A 17892-nucleotide genomic window follows, 5' to 3' on the forward strand; every position below is an offset into this window, starting at 1 on the left:
AGCCACGCTTCTTGTAAACAAGTTTGTTCACTGCAAAAACCAAGTCACACCGAGTATTTTTGGTCCAGTTTCTAATGCAAATATCTTAGTACGCCTGAAATAAGACAAAAATAACTGAAAAATAACTTTCCAGCAAGATACTGGAGCTTGTTTTAAGTTAATAATTCCTTAATATTGATGAAAAAAGTCCTGGTTCCCACTGGAAGATTATTTTCTCTTATGATTTTTTTTTTCATGTTTTATAAATGAAATAATCTGCCAGTGGAACCAGAACTTTTTCATCAATATTAAAGAACTATTGACTTAAAACAAGCTCCTAATTCTTGCTGAAATTTAGCTGTCTTATTTTAAGTTGACTAAAATATTTGGACCTGAAGTTACACTGCAAAAACACAAAATCTTACCAAGTACTTTTGATCTATTTTCTAGTGCGAATATCTTAGTACACTAAAAATAAGACAAAACTGGCTTGCTTGTATGTTTTCAGCAAGATTTAGGAGTTTGTCTTTAGTAAATAAATCCTCAATATTGATGAAAAGAGTGCTTTTTCCAATGGCAAAATATTTCACTTATAATAAAACAATTTTTCTGCAACTAAAAGGCTTGGTTCTGCCACTGCACTGCAAAAACACAAAATCTTACTGAGTATTCTGGTCTAATTTTTGGTGAAAATAACTTCCTTTACTTGGAATAAGACAAAACTAACATTTAAGAACTCGATTTCTATAAGATAAAGTTTTAAGATATTGATTTATGAGAGAATTATAAATAAGTGAATAATACTGAAGTTCAGCCTTGCAAACCCAAAATCATGCCAAATATATTTGGCCTAGTTTCTAGTGCATACACTGCAGTGCACTTGAAATAAGACAAAACTAACTTACAAGTAATTTTTCGGCATCATATAGGAGCTTATTTTAAGCGAATCCTCTCCAAACTTGTTGTACTGCGGATCATAATTACTGAGACCAAGTTTGTTTTTGAGTAAAAAGTCACTGGAGATTTCTGACCCCACTTTACTATGACAGTAAAATACAACAAAATTAAATAAATAACATAGTTGGTAAAAGAAAAACACTTTTCTGTACCAAAAATATATTATTTATCAGACATAAATTTGTGTTTACTTAAACCAAGGACTTTTATTTAAGTCAATAATTCCTTAATATTGGGGGGGGGGTTTAAGTACTGGTTCCAATTTTTCATATTTCATAATATTTTTCATCAATATTAAGGATTTATTTGCTCAAACCAAGCTCCTATTGCTGAAAAGTTACTTTAATTTAGTTTTATCTTATTTTAAATGTACTAATATATTTACAGAAAATCTTACCAAGTATTTTTGTTCCAGTTTCTAGTGCAAATATCTGAAGTCATTTGAAATAAGACAAAACAAACTTACAAGAAACTTTTCAGCAAGAAAAAGAAGTTTGAGTAAATAATTCCTTAATATTGATGATAAAAAGCTGGTTGAACTGTCAGATTATTTCACTAAGACATTTTATCACGTTATAAGTGAAATAATCTGCTTTTCATCAATATTTAAAAGTTATTTACTTAAAACAACCTACTAAATCTTACTGAAAAGTTTATTGTAATTTAGTTTTATTTTATTTCATGTGTTATAAGACATTTGCAGTAGAAAAAGGACCAAAAATATTTGGTAAGAGTTTGTTTTTTGCAGTGTATGAACTTTCCCAGATCATGATTACGCCACCAAAGAATGTCGCACTTGAAGATATGCGGCGATGCTCAAAAGCAGGTAATGAAAGCACAGCGCTGAGCCAGGTGTGTGTAGGTGTGCGTGCGTGCGTGCGTGTGTGTGTGTGTGTGTGTGTGCGCGTGTGTGTGAAGTGGCCAAGACACTGACCCAGCACAGTTTCAGTTTACCTCAGGGTTTCAAAGCTCCCTGTTTGCACACGTCTTGCATGTGCACTGATCAGACTTGAACACAGCATGGCAGAAAATGTTACAAAGCTTTGACTGGTTTCCTCTCAGCTGCTGTCTGTTCTTCACAGCTCACTGCCTTTAAATGGGGGAAAAAACAGAAAGTTGGACACGTTGTTCTGCTGAGAAACTGAAAGGATGGTGAATATTTGTGTGTGGCCTCTGTAACAGAAATGATCCAGAATCAACCTAATTGTTGTGTAAAATTAAGAGATGGACACTAAATGAGCTTGTAATTATGCTTTGATACTATGCATGTTTTTATTTTTTTAAGTTGTCTAGTTTGTCATTCAGTGCCTTGACTACTACTGTACTACTTGAACATTGAATAAAGTGGAAAAAAAAAAGTTTTCTGACTTGCAGGTGGATTTAACATAATAAAAATTGCATCATTTAAAAGTTATTACAGAAATGTAACATTAGTCGATACAATCATGTTGGATACTGAAAATCGCCACATGGAGAGTAACTCAAATGACTTGCTAATAGTACATTTTATTTAAAGGCACTTTATTTGTAGAAATCTCAAAGTGCTACAATAAATTAAAACAGCATAAAACAAAGACCATAAAACAGATTTAAACATTAAGCGAATACAAGAAATGCTAAAGAAGCTGTTTTTAAACCTACTTAATCATAGTTATAGAAAGTCACTTGGAAAGAAAAAGTACAAAAAAGTGAACAAAATAAAAATAGCATTTTTACTCCAGAAATCGCAACTTATTTAAAATATGTACATATAATGTACAGTTTATGCACTTTATATTTGGTTGGGGCTCCTTTTTCATATGCTGCATTACTGCAACATGGCATTCTGTGGCTCTACTGCGCGGTGTTAAGGAAGCCAAACTTTCTTTAATGAGGGTGTCCACACATCCTTAAAAAGTTTTAAATTCATGCACCTAAAATTATATCCTTATGTCTCAAATTCGTTTTTCTTAAAAAGGTATGTTGGCCTTATATATTTAATCACAGGGCTTAAATTTTGAGATGGCAGGACTATTTAGCCAAGCCAACTATAAGCACTTTCAAAATTGCAAAACTGACCAAAATGCTGAACAGACATCATATAAAACATCACTTTAAAGATGTAATACCCAAATTTTGATTATAGTCTTTTTTTTTCTCGTGATTTTTTTTTTTTTTTTGTCAAACGTTTGAATCGCTTCTGCTTTGCTTTCTGCTACTCCAGGCGGTTGAGGCTACCGCTGCTAATATACCTATGCGAGCCGTAGACATTCATATCTGTGTTGCTAACTAGCAAAAGTTCATTAGTAGCTAGTTAGCTAACAAGGGTATCTTAGCAGCTAGTTCCCAGTAACCATTGTTTCTGGTTGCTGCCGTGGAAACAGACGGAGAAAAACTAGCTAGCTAACTAACTAGGTAGCTTGTTTGCGTCCATCATAGTTTAAGTACAGATTTATCGCCAGCTGGCTTGACAACGTTCGCCTCCGCCACTGGCTCACTTCTGTTGCTAACCCAAACGATGCTACATTAGCTCGGTGCTATAGGGCTAAGACTCTTACATTATTTTGTGATAAAAGTCTTAAATAGGTCTGATGTTTGTCATCTTTGCACACGCCATGTTTTCATAAATTGGGGTTTATGGAGGTAAGTTTGCTGAAGCAGGTGTGTTTGGTGCAGGTAGAAAACCCGCTGGAGAATAAAATCAGCCTCTCCATAAAGCTTATCAGCAGAAGGAAGCATGGCGTGCATTTCCTGGTAGACAGCTTTGATACACTCTGGACTTTGTTGTCCTCTGTCTTTAGATTCTGGGATTCTGATTTCTAGAGCAATAAAATAAATTATCTGGAAACAGAAGTTGTTTCTGGTTTCCTTTATAAAAAAATAAAATAAATGAGCGGTAAATTTCCGCTAAAAAAAACTTGGGGAATTTTGAGATCTCAGAATTCTGAGTTGTTTTTCTAGCAAATATTAGACATTTGGAGCTCAGAAATTTCCTTGTTTCTGGAAATTTTCTGAGATTAACATCAAGACGCCATGGGATTTTTTTCACGCACATTTTTGACTTTTGGAGCTCAGAAATTTCTTAGTTTTTTTTCTAGACATTTTCTGAGTTTAATCTTAAAATCTCAAAAGGAGTCTTTTTTTGGTTTGTTTTGTTTTTTTCCATGGCTGGAAAGTTTACATTCCAGCTTCTTTAGAAGAGTCACAGTTTTAATTGAATGACTTAATCTTTCTTATGTTTCAACATATTAAGACGCATAACAATAAAAGTTACTCAGGTTGCGTCACCGCAGCAGAGTGAGGTTTCCTGCATGGTGTCAATGTCTGTTTCCTCATTCATCCGTCAGTCCAGTAAAGGTTATTCCAGCCTAACGCTGCAGCCAGACAGGAATGTGATTCTTCTAGTTTCTTCGGAACTTCCTGAACAGCGTAATTTCACTTGCTGCTGCGGAGGAGGAGGAGGAGGGGGATTTGCTTTCCTGTGCATCTGGGAGTGATGGAGGGAGGAGTCCCTGCAGGTGGGAGCTATAAAGCCAGCGGGCTGAGGATGAGCACCCACAGAAAGCCGAGAAGCAGCCTTCATCATGGGGAACTGGTTTGTCAATAATTGGTTTTCAGCCATCATAATAGTGAGTCCTTATCCAAACTTGTAGCGGAGTTTTACGCACTGATTTTGCGCGTAATTCTGACTGACAAGTGCAGTTTGTATCCTTTCTGAAAGAGATCCGTTTTCTAATGAACACTTTTTGTTTTTGCAGTCGGTCTGGATGGGCCTGAATATCTTCCTCTTTGTCTGGTTTTACTTCGTGTATGAGCAAGGAGAAACGTTTTACTACACCCGTCATTTGCTGGGGGTGAGTAGTGAATACGACCGAAACCGTGATGCTTTTCAGAGAAACTCCTCGCATACTTCGGATTTTTGAAACCTGATCCAAAGAAGCAGAATCAGGGGTAAATTACCTGAGATTTGGAGGCATGATTAAAAAGAGCAAGAGGTGTACAAACTTTTTGTAACAAGTCAGAAGGATTCGCAGGACTAGAACATTTTATCTTTTACTTTTCAGAAATAAACTTATGTACGGCCATTGTAGATGGAATACATTTCCGAAAAAAAAAAAAAAAAAAATTAGATTAATGTAAAAAAAAATGACATTTGTTTTTTAAACTTTTTAAACTTATTTTTAAAAAACATTTTAAATAAAACAAGTCAATTCATTGTAACAAAAACAGGATTTAGATCTCTCTCTCTCTTTGAAAACACTTCCTGTATTTCGCCAATTTTAATGAATTAATGAATGCTCAAACTGTCTGTGAATCTGAATTTGGTGTTTTCATCATCAATTATCAACATTAAACAGAGTAATAATTTGAGGTAATGTGTATTTGTCCCTCCTGCAGTCTGCCTTGGCCTGGGCCAGAGCTCCTGCAGCCGTCCTGAACTTTAACTGCATGCTGATCCTGCTGCCAGTGTGCAGGAACCTGCTGTCTCTGCTCCGAGGATCCTTCGTGGTAGGACGACGTTTACACACCTAATTTCACACCACAAGCCATATTTACTGACAAAGACTCTAGTAGATTAAATCTGGTGAATATCTCAGCTTTCTCCTTTGAAAATGTAATAAAAGTTGATTTAATGTGCAGAAAAAAATTAAAACTTCAAAAGTAAAAACTTAAAGGTTCAGATAAATAAGGTGGAGAAAGGCCATTAAGAGCTTTAAAATTATAACATTATTTTGAAAATGTAGGAAGTGTGATTTAAAAAGATTTGAAAGCTGGATTTGACAACAAAGGCAATTTGTTTTATTAAAATTAAACTTCTGATCAACCAGCTTTCTGACTGTTTTATTTAACCTAAAACCTGATATCTGTGGTGACAAATAGACCTGTTGCAATAATCAATAACTCAATTAATCACATGATAAAACAAACTCAATAATTTTCATTTGCATAATTTATTGTTTTTCTCTCTTCTCCATTTCTACCAAAAACTGAATAATAAAAATCTTCAGTCTGCTGCTTAGCCCTTTGTTGAAGGACAATTTTGTTTACAGATACTTTATAATTCATTTTAATTGTTGTTTGTTTATTTATTTTCGATATTATAATGTCTTTTAAGTTCCAGGGTTAAATATTCATTAGACTTTAAAGTTTATTAATCTTTGAGAATGTGTTCTTGCATTATACTACTTGAAAATGGTCTCAAAATAACAACATTATAACAACAGTGGGGCGCTTTTGTGCGCAATTTATTTCTATGAAGGGATTATTTGTGTTGAAACACAGCGGATGCGCGCGCAACTCAACTGCAGAAAGAGCCGGGCGGCCGTTAAACGCTCACTGGTTACCATGGTTACCCGCATTCATCTGTCTGTTTTAGCTAACAAGTCGTCAGTCAGCGTACTACAACCGTTTAACACAGCGTGATACAATTAGATACTCTACCAAATTGGCCACATCTGTTAATGAGAGGCGTGTTAACGACCCGTAAACATAAAATGCAGATGAATCGATAAATGACGAGAGAAAATGGCCCAAACGTCGGATATTATTAGCTAGCAATATTGTTCACGAAGAGCTCTCTGAGATATGCGTTCTCCACATTAAGTAGACAAAGTAGGCCACTTCAACACAGCTCCACGCATAGTACTAACAAAGGGAGTATTGATAAGGTTTAAATGGGACAGACTAAATGGGACACTCCTTACAGTGGCATTAAGAGGCCGATGTTGGGCAACTTTGTGGTTTTGTGGAGAATAATGAAATTAAACCTAACATGTTTCTAACCCTGGCTTCCGTCCATGTAACTCTTTCAGCGCTGCAGCAGAACAATGAGGAAACAACTGGACAAAAACTTGACTTTCCACAAGCTGGTGGCTTACATGATCGCCTTGATGACAGGTGAACTCATGCACCCATTTCTAAACTAATCCCACAACTCTGACAGGATTTTTACATTTATTTTGCTCTTTGACAATAAGTTTGACATTTTAAATCTGTTCTAACAATACAATTCCTTTATGTGTTTATGTTGGAGCAATTATGCTTCGAGATGCTTATCTGTCTGATTTTTCCTTGTAAGCATATGAGGAAATAGAAGTGGAAACAATGGTTCTTTGTGGTTGTTTTTAAAACAACATGTTTCCTGATAATTGTCATTTTTGTTCAGAGGTTAGCTGTATGCTAACTAAATTTTGAACCTAAACTTGACGAAGTTGCTATAAAAAGTTGCTTGTTTTTCTATTTTCGGATTTCAGACAAAAGAGAAAGAATACATTTTTTAAAAACAGTTAAAGTAAAGTTAGAGAAAATGCAGATAGCCTAATGACAAAGTAAAATCCTTGGACCAGTAATAACATCTTCATTTCTGGATAATTCATTTACAATTTCACAATATTACAGATAAAAAAGGCTTAAAATCCTGTAGAGATTTGTTAGCCCTTGTCAGAAGGACATGATATTTTAAATACCTCTGGGTTTTTTGTTGATTCAAACATGTTTAACCTGCAGTTTCTCAGCGTTAGGATCCTTCCTGAGTGCAGGTGGTTCTGCAGACAGCAGAACCAGAACCAGAGCCAGAAACGAAGCGGTGACCTCTCTCCTGTTTGCTCTCACAGCTGTTCATATGATCGCCCACTTACTGAATGTGGAGTGGCTGAACAACAGCAGACAGGGAGTTTACGACAACCTCAGCACCGCTCTGTCCAACCTGGAGGACGACACAGACGATTCAGACCACAGAACCACCTACCTAAACCCGATCCGCAAAAATGACATCGTAAGTCCTGCACTGAAGCCCGCCATGTTTACGTTTCCGATGCAAATAAATACAATTCTGCCACATTTCCCCATAAATTAAATAAAATCTGTACTGATGCATTCAATGTGGCGTTCACGATCAAAGAAAAATCACTTTTCCCACAGGAAACACCAACTTAAATGAAACAAATTAAATAATATTTTTGATTATGTTCCATGGCAAATAGACCAGATTCTTCCATCATAAAGGAGAATATCTTCATTTTTTTCATATCTCAGAAATTTTCTAGAAAAAACATCTACATTTCTGAGTTTGAAAATTTGTTCCAAAATTTCAGAAATTTTTAAATAGATCTCAGAAATTTTCTTGAAATGACATGGACATTTCTGAGTTTCAAAGGTTAAAAATCTGAAACTCAGAAATTTCCATTCTTCTTCTTTTTTAATTTCTGAGATTAATCTCAAAATTTCTGAATTTCTTCTAGAAAATTTTCAGCTTTCCAAAATCAGATGTTTTCTATTTTTTTTAGTAATGTCCTGGTTTCTTTTATAGAAAATTTCTGAGTTTTGTGACAAAAATTTACTCCATTACTTTCTTAACCCTAATCCTAATATTCTGTCATACATAATAAACTGTACGTTTGCTTTCAATTCAGCAAAAAGCATCAGGTCGGTGAAATATTCTCAAATAGGATTAAAGATGTTGCCTCTTGTTCTCTCGCTCTGCCTCAGGATCCGCAGCAAATCCCCACCTACTTTGTCTTCACGTCCATCGCCGGCCTCACCGGCGTCATCATCACTCTGGCGCTCATCCTCATCATCACGTCCTCCATGGAGGTCATCAGGCGCAACTACTTCGAGGTCTTCTGGTACACACACCACCTCTTCATCATCTTCTTCGCCGGTCTCGTCATTCATGGAATCGGGTAGGAGAGCATTTGTTCGCTCTGACGTTCTTCTTGTCCTGCAGCGTTGTTGTTTGTCTCGTCATTTACCCGCCCGTCTCATCTTCAGGTACATCGTCAGGAGGCAGAATAAAGAGTCGTATAAAGAACACAACCCCTTGTTTTGTCAGAACCGCACAGAGGATTGGGGGAAGATTCCTGAGTGTCCCATCCCTCAGTTTGAAGGAGGGCCGGCTCAGGTTTGTGTTTTCTCTCTTCAGTTTCTCCGTCTGATTCTCCTCCCAGTATGAAGAACGTCATCGTTTCTTCCTTTTTCTCTGTAGACCTGGTGGTACGTCATCGGCCCAATGGTTATTTATCTATGCGAGCGTTTGCTGCGCTTCATTCGCTACATGCAGAATGTCCAGTACAGAAAGGTAAAACGTCAGTTTAATTATTATTTTTATGTGTTTTCTTGCTGCTGATTGATGTGAGAGCAGGGCCGGCCAAAGCCTTTTTGGGGCCCTGAGCAGTTTTTCATTTGTGGCCTCCCCTACCAACATGTCACCACCAGATGCTTCATCTTTCCTACATTTATTAGCATAATTTGTAATTAGCTTACATCATACCATAGCTCATATGCATACCATTTAAGTATGCATATGATTTTAACTATTTGAAAGTATCATTAAACACTACATTTACAGTAAACAAGGCGACAAGTTAATATCTTATCTTTCCCCAACAGTGGCCACAGTCAACAGCAGGAAAATATTAATATTAAAATATTAACCTACACTGCAAAAACACAAAATGTTACTAAGATTAAACTGACTTGCATAATATTGATTAAAAAGTACTTGTTCTATGGACAGATTATTTTACAAATAACATGAGGAAAATATTTTTGCTTTAAGTGAAATAATCTGCCATAGAACTGGTACTTTTTAAAATCAATGTTAATGAATTATTGGCTTAAAATAAGCTCATGTTTCTTGCTGAAAAGTTACTTATAAGTTTTCTTTTGTCTTATTTCATGTGTACTAAAAATATTTGCACTAGAAACTAGGCAAATATTCTTGGCAAGATTTTATGTTTTTACAGTGTGTTATTTGTGTAACAACTATAAAAATAAAACAGAAATAGTTAATCAATGTGTAATAGCATGTAGTTTGCATTATTCAATGTTATTTTAAATATATTTTATCACACTAGCTTAGCGTAGTGCTGCTCTTGGGCCCCCCCTACTGGTGTGGAGGCCCTAAGCAGCTACTTAAGTCCCATATTCCTTGGGCCGGCTCTGACTGAGAGGTTTTGTTGTTTTTTTGTTGTTTTTTTTTTTGCAGATTGTGATGCGGCCGTCCAAAGTGCTGGAGCTGCAGCTGGTGAAGAAGGGCTTCAAAATGGACGTGGGCCAGTATGTCTTCCTCAACTGCCCGGCCATCTCGCAGCTGGAGTGGCACCCGTTCACCATGACCTCTGCCCCTGAGGAGGACTTCTTCAGCGTCCACATCCGCTCGGCCGGCGACTGGACGGACAAACTCATCGATATCATGCAGAAGCTGCCGGAGGGAGCGCAGGGGCCCAAGTAGGTGTTCGCATTGCGAACAGTCAGGTTTTCCAGCAAATTTTGTATCTTGTTTTGGTTGTTAGTAGTTTAAGCTGCAGAAACATTGAAAGTGAATAATGATGGGATTTTTACTCCAATCCGATATGAGGCATGTTTGATTTTATTTTCCCACCAAACATTTATTAGTTTCCCTCTTAACTGCCTAAGGCATCAGTAAACATGTTACCTAAAAACAATTTAGAAAAATAAAATAAATATGTACATTAGGTTTTTTTTATTACACTTTTAGAAGCTTTTATGAAACATAAAAATACGGCAGAATATTAGGGTAAAACTAATCAGTCTTATATAATTATGAGGATAAAGTTAGAATATTACGTGACTAAAGTCAAAAGTAATAAAGTTGTAATAACACGACAATAGTCATACAACAATAAAGTCAACATTTTTGAAGATACAGTTGAAATAATAACTCATAATATTACAAGAAGTCATTTTACAAGACGGCAATAAAGTGGTAAAAATACAACAGTCATTATAATTCGAGAATAAAGTCGTAATATTAGGAGAATAAAGTTACAATAATACGATAACTCTTAGCAGCTTTTAGGAAACATGGCGGTATGATGGAGTATTACAGTAAGTCTTTTTTAATTACGAAAATAAAGTCCAAATAATAAAAACGTCACAGTATATTGAGAATAAAGTCATAATCCGACCTTAAAGTTTTATAACGCTAATAAAATTGTACAAGAATAAAATCAAAATAAGAATGTCAGATTATGAGGAAAATCATATTACTGGAAAAAAGTCATAATAATACAAGAATAAACAGGATTTACTGACCTGCCTGCTGTTAATGTTCAACTACTGAGATTGAAGTTTGAACAAATGATTGTTCTTGCTTTCATTTCGACGCATCAGAGTAAAGAGGGCTGAATATGCAACATTTATACTTCTCTGCTTTGTGTTGGTGTTTTTCCTGAAATCCAACACAAACTCACTGTAAGTTGTGACGTTTATTTGTCGACCTGCTGTCCATCTTCAGGATGGGCGTGGACGGGCCTTTCGGGACGGCCAGCGAGGACGTCTTCGACTACGAGGTCAGCATGCTGGTCGGCGCCGGCATCGGCGTCACTCCCTTCGCCTCCATCCTCAAGTCCATCTGGTACAAGTTCAAAGACAACGACCCCAATCTGAAAACCAGAAAGGTGAGCCTGTTCCAGGTTTCGTCACGGTGACAAACTCGAGGCCCGGGGGCCGAATCTGGCCTGCCACAGCCTTTTATGTGGCCCTTCAAGATAAAAGCTATGAGCTTACATATTATTTTATCAATCAAATCAAATTATATTAATCAGTCAGTCTAGTTTTGTGCAAAAATTCACGCAAAATCAAAAGATCCTCACACTGCTTCATGCTAATGCATAATAATGGTCAAAAACATAAAGTTTAAGTGATGCTAACTCCCACCTGCAGGTGGCAGTATTTCCTACTTTTATTATTATCTGTAATCGATACGGGGAGTTACAAAGCAAAATCACACTTACTGTCTGTTTTAAGCGCAAACATTTCTTGCTAATATCTCTAAAGTAGCTCCACAAAATCTGTGATTTTGGTTGCAAAAAAATAAAAATCACAAAAACAATCGTAAAATCCTGGATGGACTGATGAATGCGAGAAGATGTTAGACATTATTTAATTTAAAGCTGCAGCCACCATGTTGTGAAATTATGGAATGAAACAGATAAACTGTGAATAAGTCAAGCTCTCTGCCTTCTCCCAGAAACAACCAATCAGAGCCAGGAGGCGGGTCTTAGCCCTGTCAATCAGCGCTGAGACCCACAGAGTCTGTTGTGAATGCTAAGGCTAGCTAGCACAGCCGCCAATAATAGCGGATAAACGGTTTTCCTGTAACAGTAAGTAGTTTCTCCACCAGTAGCACATTTAGCATCGTATTCATGAGGTTGATTAACAGCTCTCCTCCTGGCTCTGATTGGTTGATTTTGGCATTTCTTAAGATGGCAGTAGTAGCTCAGGGATTAGGTGGAGGAGAGTGATTTTTTTTTTACATTATCTGTCTCACAGCATGATGACAGTTTTAACAAATATGTAAAAAAAACACATCTTTAATAAAAGTGACATAATGCAGCTTTAGAGACGAATTTAAAACAGATATTTCTTTATTTTAACAGTTTGTTAATGGGCTTTACCAACTTATCCAGGCACAATCTTCAACAACATAATAATTACACTCCTATGTAAGAGGGAGCGGTACCATGGTTCTGACACACCTTGCTCTGTTTACTGGTCTCAGATCTATTTCTACTGGTTGTGCCGGGAAACCCACGCCTTCGAGTGGTTCGCCGACCTCCTGAAGGCGCAGGAGAAGGAGATGGAGGAGAGAGGCATGGGGGATTTCCTCACCTACAAGCTGTTTCTGACCGGATGGGACCAGAGCCATGTACGAGTCCAAAGTCCAGATTAGCCGTCACCGTTTCCTCACGAACGCCGCCGTAAACCTTTTTCCTTTTACGGCCATCAGGTGAATTACGTCATGGTGAACGTGGATCGGGAAACGGATGTGGTCACCGGGCTCAAGCAGAAGACTCACTACGGCCGACCCAACTGGGACAAGGAGTTCGAACAAGTCCGCAAAGAGAACCCAACGTAAGGCAGGCGGTTTATTTCATGTCCTCTTTTTGGAAAAACAAACATTTTTATTGCTGAGCGCATTAGGGCCGTTTTAGATGAGGAAAGTAGGGATGAATTTCTGCCAAAACATTCAGAAATGCTGAGATTCATCCCAGAAATGCTCTAGAAAAACTCAAAAAATTTCTGCGCTTGAAAGATTAAAAATGAGCTCTGAGACAAACTAACTTTTTAAGATTAAATCTCAGGAATTTTCTCCAAAAAATAAGAACATTTGAGTTTCAAAATTCAAAAATCTGCTTGTTTTTTTTGGAGAAAATTTAATCATAAAACGTCTGTTTCAAGTTTTTTATAGAAAATTTCCAAGATTACTCTTAAAATTTCAGATTTTTCTCCAATCTGTTTTTTGACTTGTGGCACTCAGGAATCTTACGGATTTTTCTAGAAAATTTCTGAAATTAATCTTAAGATTTGAGTTTTTTTTCTTGCAAATTCTCCACTTTTGGAAATCAAAGATTTTCAAACTCTTTCTAGAGAATTTCTGAAATTAATCTAAAAACAAATCTGCTTTTCCTGCCAAATTCTGCAGTTCAATTTTCTTGTTTTATCAGGAACATTTCTGAGGTTTTTTGGCAGAAATTTACTCTTTTTAATGTGTTATTTTAAGTTTAACATTGGACTTCAGTCCAAAAATAACAAGGAATAAATTACTTTTGAGTATTAAAAATACAAAGTAATTTAGGGGACCTGCAGGATAAAATGTGATCAATTTTTCTCATGTCCAGATGAGCCATGAAATTATGACCTGAACCTGTTCTGCAGGTGAATTTTATTGGTTGCTGAAGCTGGTTAGGACTGAAATGAACAGATTTGCAGACGTTTAGTTTTGGTTGTCTGCAGGTCCGTGGTGGGAATGTTCCTGTGCGGACCCGAGGCGCTCGGGAAAGTTCTGGAGAAGAAATGCGGGAAATACTCGGATGTGGATCCTCGCAAAACCAAATTTTACTTCAACAAGGAGAACTTCTGAGCCAAGAACAAAACGATTGTTGTTGAGCAGGTGTGACTGAGGGCTGGTTCTGGTTGGGGAGGAGATTCACAGATCGCTAGTGACCGTAAAGACTCACAGCTGGCTGCAGAACCGGCCGGGTGGGTTTGACTTTTAAATCCACTGGAAAGAAAGGAGCTGCTTAGGCCTTAAGCTCAGGATTTGTCATCATGAGTCATGAAGTCAGCTGCAATAAAAGTTTCATTGTTACCATGAAGTGTGAAGCTAAACAAAAATGATGTGCATTTTTAAAAAAAAAACGCAGCTGGTTGTGCTAATTTGGGATAATAATGTGCTGATTTTAATGCTGAACTGAACTATGTAGATCCAAACACAAATGTAGAAAATGTTTAAAACTTTGCAGCTTTTCCTTTTTTAAAAATTACATTTTCTGCTGACTGCTGAAGCTTTGTACATTTTGCCTTTTTAAAGCTGTAAATATGAAAATAAAGTTTACATATCTGTTACAGAAAACAAAGTGTTTCAAATACATGATGTACATCCTTGTCGCCTCTTACTGGTTGAGGAAAGTGGTTTACTGGAACAATAAAAGTTTTCCAGCGTTTCCTGAATGGCTTCTTACTTCTTCCTGACAAGAAAAAGCAGGTAAACAAGGAACCAGGTAGCAAATTAAAGCCGTGGCAGGCAGTGGTATGTCTTCCTGTAAGAGTTTATTCTTTGTTATTTAAAGTATCTTGGATTAAAAATAAGGAGGCATTTTGTGACTTCTTTAGTTTTATTGACAAAACAGTTTTGAGATTTTACAACAGTTTGGTTTAAAGGAAAAAAAAAAAAAACGTGTCCATTTCTGAAGTCATTCGGATCAAAGCTACTCTTCATACAAAAAGGAAACAAAGCTATGATCTCCTACACTGCAAAAACACAAAATATTGCCAAGTACTGTTATCTAGTTTCTAGAGCTGTCTTGAAATAAGATCAAACTGACAAGTAACGTTTTACCAAATAATTCCTTAATATTGATTAAAAGGTGGTGGGTCTACTGGCAGATTATTTACTCATGGGAAAAATGTGACATTCTCTCTTATTTCAAGACATTTTCACTAGAAGCTAGATAAAAATACTTGGTAATATTTTGTGTTTGTGCAGAGCGGCCGGTTTCAGGAAGAGACGGCGGCTCCTGCAGCAGGAACGAGTGAAAACATCGTTGAAATCAGAAAACTCCTTCCTGCTCCAGGCGGGAAGCCGAGGAGGAACTCCGTCTTGGAGAATCACGGAGCGCCAGAGGCGGTTTTCTGAATCTGCTCCTTGAGGATGAGGATGCTCTGCCGCTGCTCCGGCGGCAGCATGGCGATCTGCTCCGGGGTCAGCTGCAGGACCTGCATGATGAGGGCGGCCTGGAAGAGACGGGGCGGCGTTAAGCGGCGCTGGCAGGAAACATCGGCGGCAGCGACGGCATTGATGGACCCACCTTCTCCTGATCCTGAGTGGAGACCTGACTCTGGCCGGGACTGAAGCCTCCTCCTGAGGGCGCGACGCCAGAAATACCCGGACCCTGCAGGACAGCACAGCCTCAGCTCGGTTCACTCACTTCTTCTGCATTTTCCTTCACCTTATAGATCACGTGCATCAAACTCAAGGCCCGGGGGCCAAATCTGGCCCGCCGCAGCTTTTTATGTGGCCCTCTACACTCCAAATTACATCAATGAGTCCCTCCATTTTTTTCACAACTCCTCAAAATTCACATGAAATAAACAAATCCCCACATTTTTTCTGGCTTAATTACAAATTTTTATCAAAATTGGTCAAAAACGTTGGACTTAATTGACTGGATGCCAAGTTATAGTCGGTGATCAATTTGACTAGTAATAAAATGTCACATTTAACATCATACATTAGCACATACACAAAATTTTCTTACAAATATTTCTAATTTGGGTTCATAAAATCTGTGATTTTTTTGTGGTTTCTGATTACAAAAACCAAAAAAACAATGAGAAAATCCAGTCACAGCTGTTCATTAACATGTTAACAGTTTGATGGGTTTTATCAATACATTCTGGCAAACCAGCCCTTTAAGAACATCAAGATTTTTCATCTGGCCCAAAATAAAACTGAGTTTGGCGCCGCTGGTACAGATGCTCACTGACGATGGCCAGCATTGGTTTAGCTGTCAAATCTTAAATAAACGCCTGACATATAAACGAAACACAGAGCTTTGATATACAACGACAAGATGACAAGGTCAGGAAAAAGTTTTAATTAAGGAAAAAAATAATGAGCGAGAGGGAAGTAGTTCAGTCAGTGACAGTTTCTGATCTGGGCGATATGGGCAACTACCCAGGGCGGCATCTGTGGGGGAGGAGCATGAGTGGCAGAAGAATTTGTTTGTAAAATGTGGATTGTTGTGGGTGATGAAGTCAGCTTTAGATGGGAAACAACATTCAGTTAGAAACTAACAAATGGGATTTTACAAAAACTAAAAGGTACTAAAAAGTCGAACCAATTAGGAATCACTCAAAGGCTTTTTGTTTCAACGGTCAAGTCAGAAATGCAAGAAATGTTTGAAAACTAAGAAAATAATACAACTAATTGTGATTTTTATTATTGTGCTAAAAATAAACGTATGTATGCAATATATTACTTATCAATACAGTATAAATTTGTCGGAAAAGGACGTACAAATTATTGTAGATTAAACTTAAATTAGGTTTCCTTAGGAGAAAAATTAACAAATTTATATTTTGATGGTCGACTATTTTTTGTCTGTTTTTAATCAACAAATCCAGTAACTGGATAATAATAATAATAATAAAAAAATTGTGTACATATTTTTGTTTTCAAGCAAACTTTCTACTTACGATCCAAGTTTGGTTATTAAAAGGCAAATACTTTTATCATGTTGTGAAAGGATTTTAATTTATCACCAAACGAAAGCCTGTGCTGGTGGGTCAAATTTCTAAAACTTTCAAACTGTAGTTGGGGGCCACACAAAAACAACCCAGAGGCCGCAAATGGCCCCCATGCCACACTTTGGACATCCCAGAGTTGGAGGGTAAAACATGCAGAAAGTCTCAGCAGCTGAAAGATGCTTTCAACCAAACAGCAGACGGATTTAAGGCTCTGCCCAGTTACCGGTCTTGCAGGCGGAGGAACGTTTGGACCCATGGCGTGGGAGACCGGGCCCTGCATCCCGGGCACCATGGGAACCCTCTGACCCGCCACCGGCCCGCGAGCGTCCATCGCCCTCGGGTCACGGCCTAAAGGAAACAGGTAAGAAGCTTAGGAGAATATGATGCTGAAACTCAAATCTAAGACTTTTTAAGAGCCTTGTGAATGAAATTTAAGACCTGAAACAGAAACGCAAAAGAAAATCAATAATAAACAAATCGTTTCGGTTGGCAATGATGAAGATGAACATCGTCCAGCCAGCTGGCGATAAATTTACACTTAGCCATGATGGAAGTCAAATATGCTAGTTTTACCCTTAGCAACAAAACAGCATATTAGCAGCTAGTTAGCGGTAGCTGTAGCCACCTCAAGTCGCAGAACACAGCAAAAAGCTTTGCATAACAGTGAAGGCCTGCGAGAAAAAATGAAAACTACATAAAATATGAGATTAAATAATCCTGCCACAACAAAATTTAAGACCTGCGATGTTTAAGGTCAACTCATTTTTAAAATGAATTTAAGACATTTCAAGACTTTTTAAGGAACATGTAGCTCAGTCTACAGCTATAAACTCTGATTTGTTTTTATTTCGTTTTGTTAATTCTTTGCCAGCTGGAGTTGATCTTAGCTCTGTAACAAACATGAATCTGATAAATTTAATCTTCAACAACACGTTTTTCTCCGACTCGTACCTCTGGGTTCCATTGGTGGTCCCCGCGGCTCCATCATCGGCGGCCCTCGTGGATCCACCATCATGGTCCGTGGCTCAGGCATCGGAGGGCCTCTCATTTCGGGTGGCCCGCCTCCCATCTGAGGTCCGCCTCCCATCTGAGGTCCGCCTCCCATCTGAGGTCCGCCTCCCATCTGTGGCCCGCCTCCCATCTGAGGTCCGCCTCCCATCTGAGGGCCGCCTCCCATCTGTGGCCCGCCACCCATCTGTGGCC

General features: G+C 37.8%; 2 protein-coding genes across 4 annotated transcripts in view; one reads left to right on the top strand and one right to left on the bottom strand.

Moving 5' to 3' along the window:
- Positions 1-4085: 4085 nt before the first annotated feature.
- nox1 (NADPH oxidase 1) lies at positions 4086-14391 on the top strand. 3 transcript variants are annotated; one of them, XM_007569664.2, is made up of 13 exons: positions 4086-4510; positions 4674-4769; positions 5314-5424; positions 6729-6813; positions 7530-7690; positions 8404-8597; positions 8686-8815; positions 8900-8992; positions 9902-10143; positions 11174-11336; positions 12440-12586; positions 12668-12792; positions 13675-14391. In XM_007569664.2, exons 1-13 carry the CDS (start codon positions 4412-4414, stop codon positions 13799-13801), a joined length of 1773 nt encoding a protein of 590 aa, XP_007569726.1. In that variant the 5' UTR covers positions 4086-4411; the 3' UTR covers positions 13802-14391. The 3 variants fall into 3 exon arrangements, with proteins under 3 accessions (XP_007569726.1, XP_007569727.1, XP_016535975.1); XM_007569665.2 differs by having other exon boundaries at positions 4430-4544; XM_016680489.1 differs by lacking the exons at positions 4086-4510; positions 4674-4769; positions 5314-5424 and adding an exon at positions 6153-6528.
- Positions 14392-14536: 145 nt separating this feature from the next.
- cstf2 (cleavage stimulation factor, 3' pre-RNA, subunit 2) overlaps positions 14537-17892 on the bottom strand; it is a 13919-nt gene continuing 10563 nt past the window's right edge. Inside the window, exons 11-14 of the mRNA XM_016680503.1 lie at positions 17641-17830; positions 16913-17037; positions 15249-15332; positions 14537-15174 (exon numbers count right to left, since the gene is read on the bottom strand). Of these exons, the coding sequence (XP_016535989.1) occupies positions 15049-15174; positions 15249-15332; positions 16913-17037; positions 17641-17830 (525 nt within the window). The 3' untranslated portion in view covers positions 14537-15048. The remainder of the gene's footprint in view (positions 15175-15248; positions 15333-16912; positions 17038-17640; positions 17831-17892) is intronic.

The sequence above is a fragment of the Poecilia formosa genome, unplaced genomic scaffold, assembly GCF_000485575.1.
Source record: "Poecilia formosa unplaced genomic scaffold, Poecilia_formosa-5.1.2 Scaffold244, whole genome shotgun sequence".
Classification (NCBI taxonomy): Eukaryota; Metazoa; Chordata; class Actinopteri; order Cyprinodontiformes; family Poeciliidae; genus Poecilia; species Poecilia formosa.

Excerpts from the sequence above, each read along its gene's own strand:
- nox1 (XM_007569664.2), top strand. The coding sequence starts at position 4,412 with ATGGAGGGAGGAGTCCCTGCAGGTGGGAGCTATAAAGCCAGCGGGCTG. Across the intron at positions 4,511-4,673 it reads GCCTTCATCATGGGGAACTG|TCGGTCTGGATGGGCCTGAA; the intron begins GTTTGTCAATAA and ends TTGTTTTTGCAG. Across the intron at positions 12,587-12,667 it reads CCGGATGGGACCAGAGCCAT|GTGAATTACGTCATGGTGAA; the intron begins GTACGAGTCCAA and ends TACGGCCATCAG.